The sequence below is a fragment of the Podarcis tiliguerta genome (genome assembly GCF_965153285.1).
Source record: "Podarcis tiliguerta genome assembly, chromosome: 14".
NCBI lineage: Eukaryota > Metazoa > Chordata > Lepidosauria > Squamata > Lacertidae > Podarcis > Podarcis tiliguerta.
Window position 1 is genome coordinate 47,177,607 of NC_139547.1, and position 21,134 is coordinate 47,198,740.

The following is a 21,134-nucleotide window of genomic DNA, read 5'->3' on the forward strand; positions in this document are numbered from 1 at the left end:
TTACCTTTTACAGTGCTTATTCACTGGCACCCTCAATTGTGATGGGGAGAAACGTGCTGCTAAGATTTAATATAGGCAGATAGGTAAAGGTAAAGGGACCCCTGACCATTAGGTCCAGTCATGGCCGACTCTGGGGTTGTGGCGCTCATCTCGCTTTACTGGCCGAGGGAGCCGGCGTACAGCTTCCGGGTCATGTGGCCAGCATGACTAAGCCGCTTCTGGCGAACCAGAGCAGCGCATGGAAACACCGTTTACCTTCCCGTTGGAGCGGTACCTATTTATCTACTTGCACTTTGACGTGCTTCCGAGCAGGGACCGAGCAATGGGAGCTCACCCCGTTGTGGGGATTCGAACCGCCAACCTGATTGGCAAGTCCTAGGCTCTGTGGTTTAACCCACAGCGCCACCCGCGTCCCAAAATAGGCAGCTCAGAATAAATAAATTTGTTCTCCAAGCCAACTTCATTTGGCCCTTCTCATATCCCCAAGTAATGCTAATGCTATCAATTCTTATTTTGTAATTAAGTAAATTTCTAGGAACTCTATATACAGTCGTACCTTGGTTCTTGAATGGAATACATTCCAGAAGTCTGTTTGAAAACCAAAGCGCGGCTTCTGATTGGCTGCAGAAGCTGCGCAGACATTTAGGTTCCAAAAAACGTTCGCAAACCGGAACACTCATTTCCGGTTTTGCGGCCTTCAGGAGCCAAAACGTTCGAGTCACAAGACGTCTCGAGAACCAAGGCACGACTGTAATGGTTTTATTATGCAGTGGTACCTCGGGTTACATACGCTTCAGGTTACAGACTCTGCTAACCCAGAAATAGTGCTTCAGGTTAAGAACTTTGTTTCAGGAGGAGAACAGAACTCGTGCTCCAGCAGCGCGGCAGCAGCAGGAGGCCCCATTAGCTAAAGTGGTGCTTCAGGTTAAGAGCAGTTTCAGGTTAAGAACGGACCTCTGGAACGAATTAAGTACTTAACCCGAGGTACCACTGTATTTATTTATTTATTGCATTCATAGACCAGCTTTTTGTCCATGGTTCATTTAATCCACACACAACAACCATGTGAGGTAGGTTAGGCTGAGAGTTAGCGACTGTCCCAAGGTTGCCTAGTGAGCTTCATGGCCGAGTCAGGATTCGAACCCCGCTCTCCTAGTCCAAATCTGACGCACCAACCACTACACCACCACTGAAGTCCTTTTGTACTGAGAGACACCATTGCTCTGCCTCTCCTAATGGGGTGAAGCTCCCCCATCACCTGCTTGCCTGCGCTTTTAACTGGCGACGCCGGGAATCGCACGCAGGACCTTCGGCACTCCAAGCGGGTGTTCTGCCGCTGAGCCGCAACCTCTCTCAGTAGCTGATTGTGCTTGGAGTTGAGCGTTGGGCTCTAAGGTGACTGCAGAGTTGAAGTCAAGGGGAAGGATTAGCCTAGAGCAGCAGTAGCAGCACCCCAAAAACTCCTGCCCCAAATTGCCCTCCTCCTTTCTAGAATCATAGAAGAGTTGGAAGAGACCACAAGGGCCATCGAGTCCAACCCCCTGCCAAGCAGGAAACACCATCAGAGCACTCCTGACATATGGTTGTCAAGCCTCTGCTTAAAGACCTCCAAAGAAGGAGACTCCACCACACTCGGCAGCAAATTCCACTGTCAAACAGCTCTTACTGTCAGGAAGTTCTTCCTAATGTTTAGGTGGAATCTTCTTTCTTGTAGTTTGGATCCATTGCTCCGTGTCCGCTTCTCTGGAGCAGCAGAAAACAACCTTTCTCCCTCCTCTATGTGACATCCTTTTATATATTTGAACATGGCTATCATATCACCCCTTAACCTCCTCTTCTCCAGGCTAAACATGCCCAGCTCCCTTAGCCGTTCCTCATAAGGCATCGTTTCCAGGCCTTTGACCATTTTGGTTGCCCTCCTCTGGACACGTTCCAGTTTGTCAATGTCCTTCTTGAACTGTGGTGCCCAGAACTGGACACAGTGCTCCAGGTGAGGTCTGACCAGAGCAGAATACAGTGGCACTATTACTTCCCTTGATCTAGATGCTATACTCCTATTGATGCAGCCCAGCATTGCATAGGCTTTTTTAGCTGCCGCCTCACACTGTTGGCTCATGTCTGTTCTCCCCAGGTGCCCGCAGCGTGGATCCGAAAACGGGGAAAGAAATCCTGTACAACTATGAAAGCCTGATCAACCAAGCAGTTTTTCCTGGGCTACAGGGAGGGCCGCACAACCACGCTATTGCAGGTGAGGCAGGCTCTCTAAAACAGGGAGGCTGGAGGTAGGCTGCTAGCTCTATGAGCAGGGTGGATAAAAACCAATGATTTAATTTTTTGAAAAATAATTTAAAACGGATTTTTTTTATTTAAATCAGATTTTTTAAATTTAAATCAGATTTTTAAAATAAAATGCTTTTGGAGGAAAGATCTTTCTAAAGGTAGTTTTCCATTTAAGTTACATTATAGTCCAAAGACTATTCATCAGCAAATAAGGATTTGTTTAAAGTTTTTCATATGTGCTAAAAGTCAGTCTAAATTAGTTTGACACATATGCTATAATGTTATTGCTTTAGTTAAATAAGCTGTTTAAATTGTTATTAAAGAAATGGTTATTTTTCTCCTTCCAATAAAGTACAGCAGAAAAGTTGTCCAAATATAAACAGTTAACTTACTAAACATCACAATAATTTCATAATTATCTGTCTATGTATTTCTAATAGTGTAACCAAATCAGTAGCTTTGGATATGACTGTAAAAAATTTATTATTCCAAAAATGAAACCTTCCTCTCGTTGTAAATATTAAGATTATATCAGCAAGAATGAGTTTTCAGGGGTGTGGTGTGATGATTTAAATCAAGTCTTACTGACTAGTGATTTAAATTATGATTTAAATAAAATCCACCCTGTCTATGAGTGATCTGCAATAGATCTGGTGGAAGGGCAACAAGGAGGGAGGGAGCAGTGGCGTAGCGTGGGGGGTGCAGGGGGGGCCGGGCGCACCGGGGGCAACATCTGGGGGGGGGAGCGCGCTCGCACTCACAGCTCTCTGCCCCTACCTGGCTCACTCACTCTCTCTCACTGCAGTGCTGGCTGTGCGAATCCGATCCGAGCCGCCGGGTCGCCGCCCACTGTGGAGGGGAGGGTGCCAGGCGTGCGGTGCGGAGAGAGAGCGAGGGACTATCTGGGGGAGGGACAGTGCAGCGTGGGGGGGCGCAAATTACTTGCCTTGCCCCGGGTGCTGACAACCCACGCTACGCCACTGGGAGGGAGTTCCAGAATCTGGGAGCAGCCACCGAAAAGGCCCGAGAAGATGGAGGTGTTTGATGATGCCCACCCCCTCTCTTCTTTTTCATCCAGGAATTGCGGTAGCTCTGAAGCAAGCCATGACTCCGGAATTCAGAGCTTACCAGAGGCAAGTTGTCGCCAACTGCAAGGCCTTATCCAACGCCCTCGTTGGCTTGGGATATCACATTGTTACCGGTAAGGAACAGCTAGGACACAACACACACACACACACACACACACACACACACACAGAGTCGGCCCTGTCAGGAAGAAACATTACGGACAGAATAATTGCCACACACAGGAAGAACCAAGGAGTTTGAATGCTTCACCTGTAGTTGTATACATCATTTAATGCGGCGATACGAAGGGAAGGTGTTAATATAAGGGATTGTTATGATATAAGGGGTTGTTATTTTTACTGGAGCGTAATTGAAATTTATAAGGTTTTGGAATGCAGAAATAAAGTAAATCACCAAACCGTCAATTCTAGCACGGGGGGTGGGGGGTGGGACAGGACGGGGACCTAAATTGTATAATTTGGCATCTCAATTACTGATATTTCTCAGTGCTTTTTTTCTTAAAAAAAGATGTTTAAGGGTGCTTTCATTTTCCTACTCATATTGAAATACTGCCCCTTAATGAGGGCACACTTAGATTCACAAAATGTTTAGGGGTATGTGTGCCCCTGTCAGGAGTTCAGCCTACACTCGAGTAGGACCCTGGCAGAGACACGTGCCCAACTGGCATGTTCCCTCCCTCCTGGTCGATCGTTTGGGAGCTTCAAAAGCTTTCTTCTGCCCGAACATCACAGCAACCGACGCCAACAGACACCGACACACTTAGGGATCCGCAGAGTTTGCGCATCATGTGTGACAGACCTCTGCAACTCAGCATTTTGGCTAATCTACTTTATTTACATATAAACACACACGGAGCACTGCAACATGGCTCCCTCTCTCTCTAGCATCAGACAGCAAAGAGAAAAAACAAAGGACAATAGTCCCACTTCACGGAACACAGTAACCCAAACATCCTGTCTCCGTCACTTCCCACTTTGTGGAGTCAAAGCATGTGAAAGACAACAATCCCATGACTGCAATCATGGAGCAGGAATTCTAACAGCCCCTGCATACCCCCAGAAAACAAAAGTACTGGTATTACTAATTGTATTATAATTTGGCATTGTTATAATGAGGCTGTTATTGGATTGTTGTAATTGAAAACTAGTAAAAATTATTATTGAAAGGAAGAAAGAGAACAAGAAAGAGTCACCCATGCTTTTCCTTAGAAGCGAGGCTGTGAGTGTGAACCTCTGCCCCTTTATTAATACAGTGGTGCCTCGCAAGACGAAATTAATTCGTTCCGCGAGTCTCTTCGTCTAGCGGTTTTTTCGTCTTGCGAAGCAACCCTATTAGCGGATTAGCGCTATTAGCGGTTTAGCGGCTATTAAAGGCTTAAGGGATTAGCGGATTAGCTGCTAAAAGGCTATTAGCGGTTTAGCGGCTTAGAAAAAGGTGGTGGGGAGCGAAAAAAAATCTCAAGACTCGCAAGACATTTTGGTCTTGCGAAGCAAGCCCATAGGGAAATTCGTCCTGCGAAGTGCATCGGAAAACCCTTTCGTCTAGCGGGTTTTCCGTCTTGCGAGGCATTCGTCTTGTGGGGCACCACTGTATCTGGTGTTGCTTCCAGGTACATTGGCTGGAGGCATTTGCAAGGTTATATCTGGGGACAGAGTCTGCAAGTTCATCACCTCTGCTTTAGAGAACGTAGCTTGGATTGTACCCTTGAGCTGCCAGATAACAGTTTTGTTTTGCTCCATGGGATGCCTGGGGGTGGGGCTGATATCTCAGTCCCAGAAGCTAAAAGCCTCTTATTTTATTTATTCATTACACTTTATATACCACCATTCCACCCCCTTCAAGGAGCTCAAGGTGGTATACGTCGTTCTCCCCTTCCTCATTTAATCCGTACAACAACCCTGCGCGGTAGGTTAAACCAAGAGGCAGCGACTGGCCCAAGGTCACCAAGTGACTGTGGCCAGCCAAGCAGGGACGATTTGAACCCTGGTCTCCCAGGTCCTAGCCCAACGCTCTAAACTTCTGCACCAGACTGGCTAGCAAAACACTTGCTAGAGAGAGCAAGTTTCAAGTCTCAAGGGGTGGAGATTCAGCCCAGGTCCAAAAGATGTCCCAAAGTCTAGGCCAGGCAAGAGCCTAAGGTGAAGGGCACAGGTTGTTTTAGCGGCCGGGGATGATGTAATTTACCGTATTTTTCGCTCTATAAGACACACTTTTCCCCTCCTAAAAAGTAAGGGGAAATGTGTGTGTGCGTCTTATGGAGCAAATGCAGGCTGCGCGGCTATCCCAGAAGCCAGAACAGCAAGAGGGATCGCTGCGCAGCGAAAGCAGCGATCCCTCTTGCTGTTCTGACTTCGCTTCGCTGGAGAGGCACTGCATAGCTTTCCCTCTCTGCACTTTCTCTTCAGCAAAGCGGGAGGAGAAACGGAGAGGCGCTGCGCAGAGAGGGAGAGAATATTTTTTTTCTTGTTTTCCTCCTCTAAAACTAGGTGCGTCTTATGGTCGGGTGCGTCTTATAGAGAGAAAAATACGGAATATTAATTTGTACCGTATTTTTTGCCCTATAGGACGCACTTTTTCCCCTCCAAAAATGAAGGGGAAATGTGTGTGCGTCCTATGGGGCGAATGCAGGCTTTCGCTGAAGCCTGGAGAGCCCCACCGCCAGCCCCACAAACTGGGGGGGGAGAAGCCCGACTTGGTTAGAAGGCTGGCGGGGGGAGAAGCCTGCTCCTCCCCGTCGCCAGCCCCGCACACTCGGGGGACAGCGGGAGAGGTGCAGCGCGCCTTTCCCGCTGTCCTCCGAATTGGTTAGAAGGCTGGCGGGGGGCTTCCCCCTCCTCCAGCCCCGCAAGCTCCCAGAGCGATGCCAAAGCTGCACGCAGCTTCGGCATCGCTCTGGGTCCCGTTCTGGGGGCTGGGGGAGGGGGAAGCTCGGGCTTCCCCCACCCCAGCCCCGCGCCTGGGGGGGGAAATAATTTTCCCCCCTTTATTCCCCCCCCAATCTAGGTGTGTCCTATGGGCCGGTGCGTCCTATAGGGCGAAAAATACGGTAATTTAGCAGCATCAACATGACCTGTTCTAGACGCTTAAAACGCGAAGCCAGTTCTTATCTGCTTGTCCTACTGACCTGATGCTTGCAAACTTCGCTGGCGGGTGCCATGTTCCTCCTTTCCCTCTGCTGCCCCCGCCCCAATCACCCTTGCAAATTTGGGGTGGCATGAGTGAGTCACTGCTGGCGTTTGGCTCTTCTCCTAGGCGGCTCCGACAACCATTTGATCTTGGTGGACCTGCGCAGCCGAGGCACGGACGGAGGGCGGGCCGAACGGGTCCTTGAGCTCTGCTCCATTGCATGCAACAAGAACACCTGCCCAGGTGAGAGTGGCCAAGCTTCAAGAGGTTCTTCACAGTGCGTAGCAATGGCCAAGCATCCCCCTCACAGCGCTGGGGTTTAGCAGTTTTCAGAAATGCCTGGTGTAGGGGTTGTGTATTGAAACTAGGAGAGGGATACAGTGGTACCTCGGGTTACAGACGCTTCAGGTTACAGACTCTGCTAACCCAGAAATAGTAGCTCGGGTTAAGAACTTTGCTTCAGGATGAGAACAGAAATCGCGTGGCGGCAGCGGGCGGCCCCATTAGCTAAAGTGGTACCTCAGGTTAAGAACAGTTTCAGGTTAAGAACGGACCTCCAAAACGAATTAAATTCTTAACCCAAGGTAAAGGGTAAAGGTACCCCTGCCCGTACGGGCCAGTCTTGACAGACTCTAGGGTTGTGCGCCCATCTCACTCAAGAGGCCGGGGGCCAGCGCTGTCCGAAGACACTTCCGGGTCACGTGGCCAAACACAATTCAAAGTGTTGGTGCTGACCTTGAAAGCCCTAAACGGCCTCGGTCCAGTATACCTGAAGGAGCATCTCCACCCCCATTGTTCAGCCCGGACACTGAGGTCCAGCTTCGAGGGCCTTCTGGCGGTTCCCTCCCTGCGAGGTGAGGTTACAGGGAACCAGGCAGAGGGCCTTCTTGGTAGTGGCGCCTGCCCTGTGGAACACCCTCCCACTGGATGTCAAGGAAATAAACAACTATCGGACTCTTAGAAGACATCTGAAGGCAGCCCTGTTTAGGGAAGTTTTTAATTTTTGATGTTTTATTGTGTTTTTTATGTTCTGTTGGAAGCCACCCAGAGTGGCTGGGGAGGCCCAGCCAGATGGGCGGGGTATAAGTTATAAATTACTTTTATTATTATGAACAATAGAATTGTAGAGTTAGACAGGACCACAAGGGTTGTCTAGTCCAACCCTCTGCAATGCAGGAATATTTCACACAACGTGGGGCTCGAACCCACAACGCTGTGATCTCATGTTCTACCAACTGACTGTCCTTTATTTTGTCACTGCCGCTGTCCTTTGGGGAAGCCTTGTCCAAACCATTAGAGTCACCAGTTTTGAGGGTTTAAACTGTTAGGCCCGCCTGGCGTGGCTGGAGAAATAATAAATTAGAAACAATAAATTATTATTATTATTATTATTATTAATTTTTTATTATTATTAAGCAGCAACTTTAGAAGACTGCTGGGTAGGAAAACTGAGGATTTAAATAATAGGCTTCAGTTTTTATGCAGTTTATCTATGCAATGTATAAAACTGGCCAGCTGACCGTGTCTTTGGATTCAACCCACGGCCTCTTCCCTCGTGCTTAGGAGACAAGAGTGCCCTGCGCCCCAGCGGTCTTCGGCTGGGAACACCAGCCCTTACCTCCAGGGGATTCTTGGAAGAGGACTTCCGGAAAGTCGCTCACTTCATCCATAAAGGTAGGAAGGTGCCTGTGGGCATGGGAGCTCTGTTTTTGGAGACCTGGGCTTTGCTTTCTACCTCATCTTCGCCAGCAGCCTCTGCCTTAGGTGAACGCTGGTTTCATCCCCTCACTTATTTGCAGAATGATTTGGAAGTGCCAATGCAAATTCAGTTACAGGTAGATAGCCGTGTTGGTCTGCCATAGTCGAAACAAAATAAAATTAAAAATTCCTTCCAGTAGCACCTTAGAGACCAACTAAGTTTGTTATTGGTATGAGCTTTTGTGTGTATGTACACTTCTCAGGTAAGTAATTCTTCAGATAAGATATGTATCTGAAGAAGTGTGCATGCACACAAAAGCTAATACTTAGTTGGTCTCTAAGGTGCTACTGGAAGGAATCTTTTTTGTTTGTTTGTTTCGAATGCAAATTCAGACTAGGTTGCACCTTGTTTCAGGTGTGAGGGACCTGTGCCCCCCCCCAATTATCTTGCTTATTTATACCCCACCATTTTCTCCAGCGAGCCCAAGGTGGCGCCCATGCTTCTTCCCCTCCTCGTTTAATCCACACAACCACCCCATGAAGCCAAGAGGCAGTGACTGCTCCGAGGCCACTTACGGTGCTTCCTCACTGAGTGGGGATATGAACCCTGGCCTCCTCCAGGTCCTAGTTTGACCCTCTAACCACTACACCACTCTGCCTCTTGCTGGACCACTATTTCCTTCATCCCAGATCATTGGCCATGCTTGTCTTGGGCTAGTGGCAGTTGGCGCTCAATAGCATCCGGAGGGCCGCCCTTCAGAGGGTTTGGGCGGGCACACTTGTGGAGTTAGGAAAAGGTAAAGGGACCCCTGACCATTAGGGCCAGTCGTGACCGACTCTGGGGTTGCGGCGCTCATCTCGCTTTACTGGCCGAGGGAGCCGGCGTACAGCTTCCGGGTCATGTGGCCAGCATGACTAAGCCGCTTCTGACGAACCAGAGCAGCGCACGGAAACGCCGTTTACCTTCCTGCCGGAGCGGTTCCTATTTATCTACTTGCACTTTGATGTGCTTTCGAACTGCTAGGTTGGCAGGAGCAGGGACTGAGTAACGGGAGCTCACCCCGTCATCGCGGGGATTCGAACCACCGACCTTCTGATCGGCAAGTCCTAGGCTCTGTGGTTTAACCCACAGCACCACCCAAGTCCCTTTGTCTTGGGCTGGTGGTAGTTGGAGCTCCGTAGCATCTGGAGGGCCGCCCTTCAGAGGGTTTGGCCTGGCATACTTGTGGAGTTACCTGTACCAAATTGGGCCACCAGGTCAACTTGGGCAGAGCGATTGGTTCTTACTGGTTGTGGCGTCTCAACATTTAGAGACATTTTGCGGTCCTTTAAACAGGAGGCATCTGGGATTGAACCCGGAGCCTTTCTAAATGCGAGAGGCGTACGCTACCCCTGAACCACAGTCCCCACTCCCCCTCTGATGAGGTTTTGCTGTCCGAAGTAGTAATTGATCACCCAGTAGCCCACTCAGCCGCCAAACGAGGAAATTTCTGTGTTGCCCATGCAGGTATTGAGCTCACCTTGCAGGTCCAGAGTGACATGAGTCCCAAAGCGACGCTGAGAGAGTTTAAGGAGAAGCTGGTGTCTGACGAGAAGTACCAGGCTCCGCTGAGATCCCTTCGGCAGGAGGTGGAGGCCTTTGCAGATACCTTCCCCCTCCCTGGCTTGCCTGTTCTATAAAAGTCACGGTTCCCCCCCACGCCAGAAGAACAGCAAGGAAACTCCTGCCTGGAACAGCCGCAATTCTTCTTGGCTGCTTTGAAGTGTGGGTTGTCTCATCAAGCTGCCCTCCCGTAAGAGGGATTTAGGAGGAATCGAGGCATCTCCAGTGTCCCCTTTTCTTTACTGTTCTTACAAGCAGAGCTGCTCTAGAAACCTGCTCTTTAACCAACCTCTACCCCATCTTTTAAAAATTACGTTGCATTGAATATGGACCCCAGGAGGAAATGGACACAGGCCAAACGTAGCTTTAGAATCCTCCGTTGGCGGGGTTAACGGCCGTATTAATGGACATCCCAGAATTATAACCCTGGCAGTGGTAAAAAGGCCCCGAGAGAGATGTGCCACACAGTTGCTGCGAATGGAAATCGCAGTAAAAATATTGCATACGGAATCAACCTATTACCCAAAGGTCTTAAATGGAAGAGGCTGAGAGATGGCGGAAGGGGAAAATGCAATGTCGACAGTAACTCGAAGCTCCCCCGAGGTTTGAATAAACGTCAAACTGGGTCACGAGGAAGAATGAATCTGATTTTTTGCCGGGTTTGAGCTTCCTCGTTAAAGCTGGCCTGTTGGAGAAAACAGATTTACTCCAAGCCTAAGCAAGAAACAACAAAAAGATAGACCTTCGTGCTGAGGTGTCTTCAGCCAGCATAGCTGAGCCGCTTTCAAACCAGAGTTTTCTTCATTCGGGAAAACTCAAACCAAAGTCTTCCTTTGCTTTGGTTTGTGGAACCCCCTGCCACAAGGATTGGGCATGGATGACTGTGAGAATTTAGCAGGGGTATTGAGAGCACAAATCTGTCAATAGGGATCAGTCATGAAATGTGCAACCCGGAACAAAGTGCTGCAGTGTGGAACGCTCCTCTGTTCCAGTAAGATAGTTATGCCTCTGGGATACATTTCATCACACCTGGTTTTCCATTCCCACCCTGCTGCAATGGGGCTTCCCCCCCCCCATCTTTTTTACTTTTTCCCCCTTTAAAGATTTCTTGTATTTCTGCAAAGCTTGGGGAGTCTCCCTGCTGCCCCTGTGGCTGATTGCCCTTTGGGCTACTAGAGCAGGGTGCTCACACCTGAAAACTGGAAAGCTAAACAGAATCCTCCTCTTCAGAGATCACTGAACCCTCACTGATCTGCTAGGCAGCTGGCCGTTGCCTTTGTGGCCTGGTTGAGGGTTTCTCAGAACCACGCAGCTATTCCACTGCGGGAAACAAGGCTAGATGAACCTTCCAGTCGGATCCAGCTGTTTTACGTTGCTTGTGCCTGAGATATCATCTCTAGACTACCAAGATTTCAGCCGTGTATAGCGATACCTGGAAAGGGCGAAGATAACGATTCTCCATTCACCAACATCGCTGTGGAATAGCAACTGGCACAATTTTCCTATCGCTGGAGAACGGGGTAGTTTAAGCAAACCGTCTTGGGTATTCAACTTTATCAGAGCGGGCCTACCATGAATGTAAGAAAAATCCTGACGCGTCAGCCCAGTGGCCAGTCTAGTCCAGAATCCTCTTCTCACAATGGCCAACCAGGTGTTTGCTCGAAACCTGCAAGCAGGATCTAAGCACAAGAGCGTTCTCCCCACCTGTGGCTTCCAGCAATGGGTATTTGAAAACAACATAGCAAGGCAGAATTCTGTCTTTCTAAATCCAAGGCATGGGACTCTCAGCTACATTAGCAAAGAAACAGCAATTTGGATGCACCATAAACATGCAACACTAGATGGCGCCAGAGACCAGGAATTTTTAAAACGCGATTTTCCATAGAGATTTTTTTCTTTTGTTAAAGCGATCTTATTCCTGACTTACAGCATTTTTTCCAGTTTAGATCCACCCATGGCTAGCCTCTTGCATTGCTCAACTCCCAAAATTTTGTGGTTGCCGTTCTCCAGTCCTCTCCCCCCCCCCCCCCCGGCCGCTTTAGTATCAGACACAGGAGCTCAGAAATAGAGTCAGGACAATTTTTTACTAAGCACAATAAAATCAAGAATTGAACCACAATATACGCCAAGGGTTATAGAAGCTTTAAAAAATACAACCAGTATATATATATTTTTCGTATTTCAAAAATATCTTGAGCCCAAATAAATAATTTCTTCTTCTTCTTCCCCCTGCCTCCAATGTACATTTTATCATTGTAGTCACTGGGTGTTGAGTATTGTTGGTGAACGCTTGTGTGGAACAAACTTTAACAGCACTAAGACATGGAAGGCATGCTGCTCAGATTTTCTTCAGTGAAGACACTCCATTTCCCTCCCTAACTACTGCTTAAGCGAAGTGCGGACAAGAAACTGAACATGCAGTTAGGAAGATCACTTTGGGGAGTTGTTACTTCCAGGGAGCTGCTAGCCCAGTCCAGTCGAGATGGAGAATGGTCAAGTAGTTGGTTGATAAGAAGAAAATGCAGAATTATGGGGCCCAGCGTCTGGGCTTTCCACAGCACCCAGAGGGACTGCGATCCCGCCTGATGCATCCATATGCAGGCCAGCGCCAGCTCCGCGCATGTAGTGCGCCAACATCAATTCACATGTCTCAAGGGGCTGATTGTACCTAAGCTGCCGGATTTGTGGGCCACTCACATCCTCTGTGTGTGATGTTCCCATGGATCAGCCTATGGTTATATTTTCAAGATTAAAGCAGCAGAGATATGCAAACACCTCAATTGCCAAATGGCTAGATGAGCTCCGTTATGGAAGCAGCTCATACCGAGAGGATGCGGAATGGGGCAAGCGTAGGATCTGCCTTCCTCTTGACGCTAGAACCACTGATGGAAGAGGGGGGAGCTTCTCCCCAGCTCCTCCAGTCTCCACACTCTGTCCTGTATGGATTTCCCCTTTTCTCTGCCAGCATTAATCATGGGGTTTTTTTAACCACATCTGCCAGGAGCTTATAGCCAACTAGGATTAGCTTGTAACCAGGATTTGAAGCTGGTTGGCGCTGCTAGGGTGTAATACCACTGTTAAAACTGACAAGGGGCGGAAGAGGACGTTTGAGCCTGTGGGGTGTTGGCAATCTGTTAAGGATTGGCTAAGGACACAAAAGCAGAAAGCTAGTTCACGTTACTAGGCTCTGCAGGTGATTGGGCAAAGTCTTGGCTCTTGAGAAAAGGAAGGTTCTTGCTAGCAGGCCTTGTATCTACATATGTATGAACCCTTTTTAAAAAAAAGTCAGCAGTGCCACACTACTGACTCTATGGCATGCTCGTGAACCGCCAAGACCGATTCCAGAGCCTTATGATTCACAGATCTTGCTTCCATCAGGCAAGATGTCAGGCATACCTGCAAGTGTAACAGGTCCCTTTTGCACCTGCAAAAATAATAAGAAGCAATGCCGAAGCCCTGAACACTGTCTGAAGGGCAGAGTAGATGGGACCACTGTGAAGCTAGATCAGTTCCTCAGGGAACCTTTATGTATTTCTGCTTATAGTGCAAGCTTTGAAAAGGCAAATTCTTAAGATGTTCAGATGGAAAGGCATTGCTCAGCTAAATCAGAACAAAAGTCTCTGGTAGGCCCAAGCCTGGGCACCTAGAGGACCTTGTGAGATTTTGTGTCTCCGTTACAGGGATAATCCCAAGTAAATTGCAGGTGTCCTTTTCTGCATTGGCAGTGGTGGTGGGAGAAATATCCGAATACAAGGCTAATGTGCAAACTAGGCTTTTTGGGAAGGCAAGAAAAAGCTACCTCTTCACAGAGGGACACACACATTCCTTCAGCAATTCAGGAAAGTGTTGCCTCCCACCATTGAAGGAGGAAAAGTCTATAAATGAAGGCTTGGTCTTGAAATTAAGGGAGATGTCGAAGAAAAGCCTGCCAAATGGAGTTGGCAAACCAGGACCCAAAGTATCTAAAATTGGAGAGGCTTCCTGGGATAGGCCAGCCTTCCCCAACCGCTGGCTGCTATAGCAGCCGTAGTCCAAAACATCTGGAGGGCACGAGGTTGGGGAACACTGACCTAGATGTGCCAACAATGGCATCCCACTGGCTAGGTTGATTACCTGAAATATCCAGAGACATTCACTATACTGTGGCTCCCAACCACCAATGGGGAAGGGGGAAACCAGTGTGATGATGTCACAATATGGGCAAATATTCCTAAACTGTACAGGGGGAGAACTAGACTCAATGACAGCATTCGGGGAGATAGGCCCACGGTTCCCATGACTCTTGAGTCCCACCCTTTAAAGAGATACCTTGCCTTGCAGATGCGGTAAAGCAACTCTGCTCAGGAAGGCCTTTTCCAAATCTTGGATATTGGGAGTCCTTGCATAACGCTGCTATGATTTCACTGCAAAGCACAACAGGTTTCCCTCCACCATCTTCATGAACGAACAGCCACCCAATAGACTTTTTTGGAGGGGGGAGCGGTAGAAAGCAGCACAGGAGTGCCATCTTCTCTCCAAAAAGCTTTGAAACTTATCTGCCTACTTTGCTGAGGGACAGGTGGGGTCAGGCCTTGGAAGCCTGGCTGCTGTGAAGCCACCATGGGGCTGTCTGCATCAAAAGGTGGGACCCCCCTCCCACCTGCTCTCGTAGAAAAGCTTTGCCCGCAACTCCATCGTGGCTGACAACCTAGCTGGGTTTCCCAGCCCTATTTGAGAACAATGGCGCGTCAGGGCAAGATTCAAGCAAGGTTTGTACCGTTCCCGCAAGATCCTTTTTCTCTGGTACAAAGCAGCAAAGTGTCACACAGATGGCCTCTACCCAACCCATTACTTGAGGAACTAAAAAGTGCAGCATTACACACACACACACACACACACACACAAAGTGCAGCTTTGCATCAAGTTTTCCAGTCCTCTTAAAACACCAAACTTGACACTCGCCCTTGAAGCTTCCTCCGGTGGTACATTCAGTTCCAGAACTCTGTCACACATAATTGCATTGAACAGAGGTTTTGAAATATCGCAAGTCCAGTTACTCTTGTAAAACGTGTGTCTTGTCACCAGCTTCCTGACACACAGGGAACGGAAAGAGAACTTTCAAAAAGAAAGAAAGAAAAGGAAATAAAACTAGTAAGGCGTTCCTCCGCCTCTAAAATCATCAGCCAGCCGGCCTGCTTGGGATTTCCCGCCGCTGTACTTATCTGCAGCTAGGGAGAAGACGCAAATGAGATGTGGCCCCATTGGAGACCTCAAGTTTTCACAGGACGAAAGAAATAAAGCGGAACTACCTCTACCGGATTCAACCAGAGTAACGACAGATTCTTAAAAGGCTCAAAACTGATCGCACCCGGTAGAGTTTGTGACTCGGTAGGAGCCCCAACATCCAGTCCAAGCTGCGTGACCGGCAACCACCCCAATGCGCAGCGACAGCAGAGGTAGTAAAACGGTTGCAAAGGCTGGATGTTCAGAAAGGGTGAGGCCAAATTGGAAGCTGCACATCCCAGCGCTGACCTCCATCCCTGCCAGGGGCTGGTTGTACCAAACAAAGCATGGGGTGGGTGGGGGAGGCCTAATCCAGTACATTCAATCCCAATGACACCTGAGTGCTAAGGTTTAAGGGCACTGGGCGATTCCAGAGACCTCTCCCAGTGTGCTCTTGGGAGCAATGGCACTGGCCTGTGTGACAGGGTCCGAAGCACACCCTCCCCAGCTCCACCTTCCCTCACATTCTCCCCCATACTGCAGAAACAGGGCCAGCTATAAGGATTTGTGGGTGTCCCTTTCCCCTCTGGGAGAGACAAGCCAGGTGCAGCGGACTAGAGAGACACAGTGATCGGTGTAACACCCAACAAAGGCCCCCTTGTGTTTTTCCAGGCTTCAGAAGGCCTTCACCAGGCCTCTGACCTCAAGACCTCTACTCCCCAGGGATGCACAATGCAAGGAGTCATTGCAACCACCGATGCCGCAAAAAGACCCGAGAGATGGGTCAACGTCTGGCTATTGTGAAACAGCTGAATTCTTATGTTTAAGCTTAAAAAACAAACAAAACCCCTCCACCTTCTACGATTCACTCCCATACACTTCTGAAATATGTTTCTGTGGCTCAAGGTGGTTTCTAAAAAATGCGCACAAGTCTTTGGTGCCACTCACATGTACCCAGCACCGACCACGTGCCATGCAAACCCCCTATAGTCAAGATATCCCACTGCTCCTTAAAGATGCTACACACACACACACCCCACGCTCCCCACTTTAAGCAGCAAATGATCATGAACTTCCCCTCTTCCAAAGAGGTGTGACCGAGATTTAGGAAGTCCCATTTTAATGAGGTCGGCTTAGCCACGCTGGGGTCCTCCATATCGTCCTACGGGTTCTCAGTGACTAGTGTGTCAATCGCAGAATCGTCTAGGCCACAGGTGAGCCGGCGGGCGAGGAGGGGAGGCAGCAGGGCAGGCTGGGCACAACTTAAATTTTGTACAAGCAGCTGGGCACGTAATCAAACCTGAGGACCGGGCTGACCCCTCGGACGGGATCCTGAACGTACTGCAGTTTCAGGAGCTCGGCAAGGTACTGCACCACTTTGCTGTCCTCGTTTGCAAGCCCCAGCTGGATTTTCAGGAAGTTCAGCCGCCGGTTTGCCACGGACTCCTCCGTCTCCCCCTCTTTGATGGGCAGGTGCAGGTCATGGTAGAAGGTGTACAGAAAGGCCTTGGAACACAGCTGGGTCAGAATGGTCTGGACGTGCATAAAGTACGTGCTTCCCCGCTTGATCTGCGTGCGGTGGTCAGCGAGCCTGGGGATCAGGGTTCCTTTGTACTGTGGGCAGCGGAGAGTCTTGCTGTCGGCATCCAGGATACTGATGTAGCGGCTGTAGCGGCAAAGGGAGTGCATCATGTTGACACCTGACGGAGAAGATGCTCTGGAAAGGAAGGGGGAAGATAATATGCTGACATTGAAACTCCAAGGTAGAATAACTGCAGGCATTCTGTCTCCGAGAGATCATGAAGTGAAGTGGCAGAGATTGGGAGCCAGGAGGTCTCAATTCAGCCACATCTCTCTCTGGGACCCAGAGCAGGAAATATCATTCCTGCACCAGCGTCCGTCCCCCCGGCAATTGCACACCCCTGCTGCGCTACCAAAGGAAATCAATGGGCAGGTCGTGTTTCCTGCTAAATGGTGCTTTCATAGCTAACCTTTGGAAGGAGCAGGGGAAGTTTATGATTAAGTATGGAAGCCTCTGACATGAAAATGATCACCGCCAAACCCCACCATGGCAGAACAAATGGTGACTGAATGGGGCACATTTCTGACCAGTGAACTCCTCTTTTGTCAATGGGAATCAATTGACATTTAACTGTACTGCCAGGGACCAGAGTTGTGAGGGTTCTGTATTTGGCAGGACCACAATGGCCGGAAACTACAACTAATCCAGAATGCGGCAGCTAGGCTGGTGACTGGGGGCAGCTGCCGAGACCATATGACACCGGTCCTGAAAGACCCACATTGGCTCCCGGTACGTTTCCAAACACAATTCAAAGTGTTGGTGCTGACCTTGAAAGCCCTAAACGGCCTCGGTCCAGTATACCTGAAGGAGCATCTCCACCCCCATTGTTCAGCCCGGACACTGAGGTCTAGTTCTGAGGGCCTTCTGGTGGTTCCCTCCCTGCGAGAAGTGAGGTTACAGGGAACCAGGCAGAGGGCCTTCTCAGTAGTGGCGCCTGCCCTGTGGAATCAGATGTCAAGGAGATAAACAACTCTGATTCTTAGAAGACATCTGAAGGCAGCCTTGTTTAAGGAAGTTTTTAATGTTTGATGTTATCGTGTTTTGAATATTCTGTTGGGAGCCGCCCAGAGTGGCTGGGGAAACCCAGCCAGTTGGGCGGGATATAAATAATAATAATAATAATAATTATTATTATTATTATGTTATTACTTCCACTATCAGAGACAGTATGAGTACCGGCTGCTGGAGAACATGGGCTTTCTAGAGGCATCTGGATAGCCACAATGGGAACTTAGGACTGTATCAAACAACTTTTGCTCAAAAGTTAGACCCATTGAAATTAATGGAACTGCGTTAGCCTTCTCTGAGTAGGACTAACAACGGGTTATATCCAATGTCAGTCCCACTCACACTAGACCTATTGAAATTAATGGGAAGGCTTAGATCTTATTAAATTCAATGGGTCTACTCTGAGCAAAAGTCAGCTGGATGCAACCCATTGTATATACAGTCCAAAATGCTGGACTAGATAGGCCTGTGGTCAGACATTTTAAAGATCTGGGTAGGTTATGGTGGTGGTGGAGTTTTTTTACCTCTGCAATCCAATCAGCTTCCACTTCTGAAAATCTGTGATGTGCAAAGGAGATGTGGCCCAGTGCTTCACCGGCTTGGCATACGCACCGCAATTTGGAACAAAAATAGAGAGTGCGGTGACGAGCTTCTCCACGATCGCCTTGTCTTCCCCCAGCACGATCAAAGTCCTGCCGCTCAGTAGCGAATATATTGCAGGGTGAGCAAAGGGATACTGCCGGATGAACCTCAGTGCATTTTGCCCTGACTTCTTCTTGTGCCTTTCTCCAAAATGACCAGCAGGAAGGGCAGGGGAAGGAGTCCTGTCTGAGCTGGTGGAGGCTGTGCTGCTGATGTAGCTTGTGGAGTCTGAGCATTTATCCAGGCTCATTTTACTCGTCTCTCTGCTGCTCGAGAGATAATGTGGGTCGAGTTCATAGGTGAGGAGGCCTCCCAAGACGCCATCGTGGGAAGAATAGTCCGTGAAATTCACGTGAAACCCCTGATCCCCTTGCCGGTATGGCTGGGGCGGGATACTGACCACACTGTCACCATCGCAATGTTTGGGGACCATGTTGGATGGAGGCTCGAGAAAATTTGGACTCTCTTTTCCAATGCAACAGGCAGAGTCCACAGGGAGCAGGTTTTCTGGTTCAGGGTTGCCTTCAGGGTTGTCTGGATTTAAAACAGGGCTAAAGCGAAAACCTTCATCTTCTTCGTCTGCATAAGGCTCTTCATTAATGGCACTTGGGTAGCTCGCTTTAAAGTCATCAGGAATCAGAGCTTCTGAGGGACACGTGCTGAGGACCTCAATGCTGTCCTCACTTATGGTCCTTCGGCTGACAGCTTTGCTCCTCACCACTTGTGGACTCAGGTGGGCTTGCGGCATGCTTGCCTGGGTTTCAGATTGACTCAGGGCAGTAGCAGACTTTTCCGTCCCCAAAACCTCAATGCTTTCACCACTACTAACACTTCCTTTAAGATCTGCATCGAGGTACTCAAGATTGTCGTGCTGGTCATAAGTAACAGGGTCAGTGACTTCTGCTTCCTGCATGTCTTCAATCTCCTGTTCCATCTTTATAGGCACAGACTCAACACTGGATTTGTAAGATCCCAAGCTGACTAATGTTTTAGGAATAAGGCAGACTTCCAAACCTTTGGGATTGGGGCTGTCTACGTTAGGTCCCTGGTAGCCATTTAAATGCTTTTCAGATGGTCGTTCATCAACAAGGAACATGTCTTCAAAAAGGAAGTTGGTAATAGTTTGCTGCTGCAAAAGTGCTCTGCTGATCTGATTGGTCAAGAGGTAGCAAACGTCACCTCTGAACGTTTTCTCAATTTGATGTAACTGATCTAGAGTCTGGGTGAAAAAATAAACATCACACAGTTCCTGAAGGGTTTTGAGTTTCTTGTCAAAGCACTTGGCAGATTTTGCCTTGATAAGTTTTGGGGTGTAAGAGGACAGGCGAGGATAAAGGTGTGTTTCACTGGGTTCGTCAGATTTCGAGGTAGTAAATCCTTGTTCGGAACTATCATCAACTTGCTCTGACACACACTCTGGCTCATAAGGGTGAAAATCAGAATCTTTCAGCTTACTGTAAGGATATGATCTGATTTGTTTTAAAAGATCTTGATGCTCAATGATAGATTTTTCAACACTAGCCAGTTCATTGGCTTTCTCAATGGCTTGTGTGGTATAGTATCCTTTCTCGTTGTTTTTCTTCTGGATTTCAGTCTCATTGTGCAAAACAGTTCTAGTGTAATCAAGGTCTTTCAGTTTCTTTTCCAGTTCATTCGCAAAAGCTTTTCGGTTGCCAGTCTTTAAGCATTCTGATGCTTTGGAGAACTCCGCAGAGAGCTCCTGAAACATCTGCATAATCTTGTGCTCATCGGCAGAAATGTAGGCCATGCAGAAAGGCCGGACAAAGCCTCTTGCTTCGAGATCATAGAGAGTCAGGTGATGCACGTAAGCAAAAGCTCCTTCCTTGGAATCGCCCAGCACTACCTTAGAATCCTCCACGAAGTTCAGCTTTGGGTAAGGGCATCCAGGAGGGTGCCCCACAAAGGAAGCCTGGTAGTCCACCGACATGATGCGGAGGGAAAAATAGTTGAGATCAAAGGTGCCGGAAACTTTGGCATCATCCGGGATGGTGAGCAAAGGCTGGGGTCCCACTTGCTCCGAGAACTCCGATATAAGGATGAAGTCCCTGGTGAACTTGGCACCTGAGAGCTTGGACCAGGGGTTGGCCCCATGGCTGGCAAAGGGGAAGAGCGGAACAGAGTATTCCTCTGGCAAGGCTGGCTCACTGTATGCCTCTTCTTCGTACTCGTCTTCTTTGGTAAACGCCACCACATCTGGGGCGCTGATCATATTTCCAGGTGGGGGCGGTGAAAGGGCATGAAGAAAGCAGGGCCGGTCCCTCACCGGTTGTCAGCCGGAATCCATTGGCAGGGAATAAGGACTCCTTTTCTGGACTTGCTCCGCTGACGGACTGTCGGGGGTGGGGGCGCTTCCTGCACACCCAAGGAAACCTATTGCACTCTCCCTTTTACTTCCCTGCCGGAGGTGGGCACTTTCCGTAGTCTGTGGCACTTCCCTCTCTGACTAGGGGTCACCTGCCCCTCAGCTGAAGGACAGGGCACCAATCCTGTTCATCCAGCGGGCCGGGTGAGGCATGCCCTTTCATGGGGGGGGGCAGATCCCCCACCCCTCCAACCCCTCTCCCTTGGTTTAGCTGCCTCAATTTCCAGGCTCCCCTCCCAGGATCTAATGCACCTTCTTCCCCAGGGAAGGAAGGGGACCCCTTTCTTTCTCCCCAACCCCTCGACTTTCCCTCCCTGGGAAATGGGCCCTTCTCCGGATCTTCCTCCCCTCCCCCCTTTTCCCCCTCTTACCAAAAAGGTGGGCGCTAGGACCAGCCCGACCCTCCACACGCACACCCCCTGCCCCGTCTCTCCCCCTCCCTTTGCCCCGCGCCTGCAGCACGAACCGTCACTTCCCCCTCACAGCCGCCGCCTGGCAGCCATCTTGGAGTCACATGACCT

General features: G+C 49.2%; 3 protein-coding genes across 3 annotated transcripts in view; 2 read left to right on the top strand and 1 right to left on the bottom strand.

The window, feature by feature from the left end:
* SHMT1 (serine hydroxymethyltransferase 1) overlaps positions 1 to 12,022 on the top strand; it is a 28,329-nt gene extending 16,307 nt beyond the window's left edge. The window contains exons 8-12 of the mRNA XM_083413559.1: positions 2,132 to 2,248; positions 3,359 to 3,481; positions 6,622 to 6,738; positions 8,059 to 8,169; positions 9,701 to 12,022. Of these exons, the coding sequence (XP_083269685.1) occupies positions 2,132 to 2,248; positions 3,359 to 3,481; positions 6,622 to 6,738; positions 8,059 to 8,169; positions 9,701 to 9,873 (641 nt within the window). The 3' untranslated portion in view covers positions 9,874 to 12,022. The remainder of the gene's footprint in view (positions 1 to 2,131; positions 2,249 to 3,358; positions 3,482 to 6,621; positions 6,739 to 8,058; positions 8,170 to 9,700) is intronic.
* LOC310664458 (uncharacterized protein) overlaps positions 1 to 21,134 on the top strand; it is a 541,032-nt gene that overhangs the window by 209,323 nt on the left and 310,575 nt on the right. The window lies entirely within an intron of this gene.
* Positions 11,862 to 21,134, bottom strand: SMCR8 (SMCR8-C9orf72 complex subunit). The gene is made up of 2 exons (XM_083413413.1): positions 18,113 to 21,134; positions 11,862 to 16,715 (listed from the first exon to the last, which is right to left on the bottom strand). The coding sequence occupies exons 1-2, from the start codon at positions 20,458 to 20,460 to the stop codon at positions 16,262 to 16,264; spliced, it is 2,802 nt and encodes a 933-aa protein (XP_083269539.1). The 5' UTR covers positions 20,461 to 21,134; the 3' UTR covers positions 11,862 to 16,261.

What these genes read in the sequence shown, in the direction of transcription:
- SMCR8 (XM_083413413.1), bottom strand. Translation starts at nt 20,460, where the DNA reads ATGATCAGCGCCCCAGATGTGGTGGCGTTTACCAAAGAAGACGAGTAC. An exon ending in AAGCTGATTGGATTGCAGAG is followed by an intron (nt 16,716 to 18,112) that starts GTAAAAAAACTC and finishes CTTCCTTTCCAG; the next exon opens with AGCATCTTCTCCGTCAGGTG.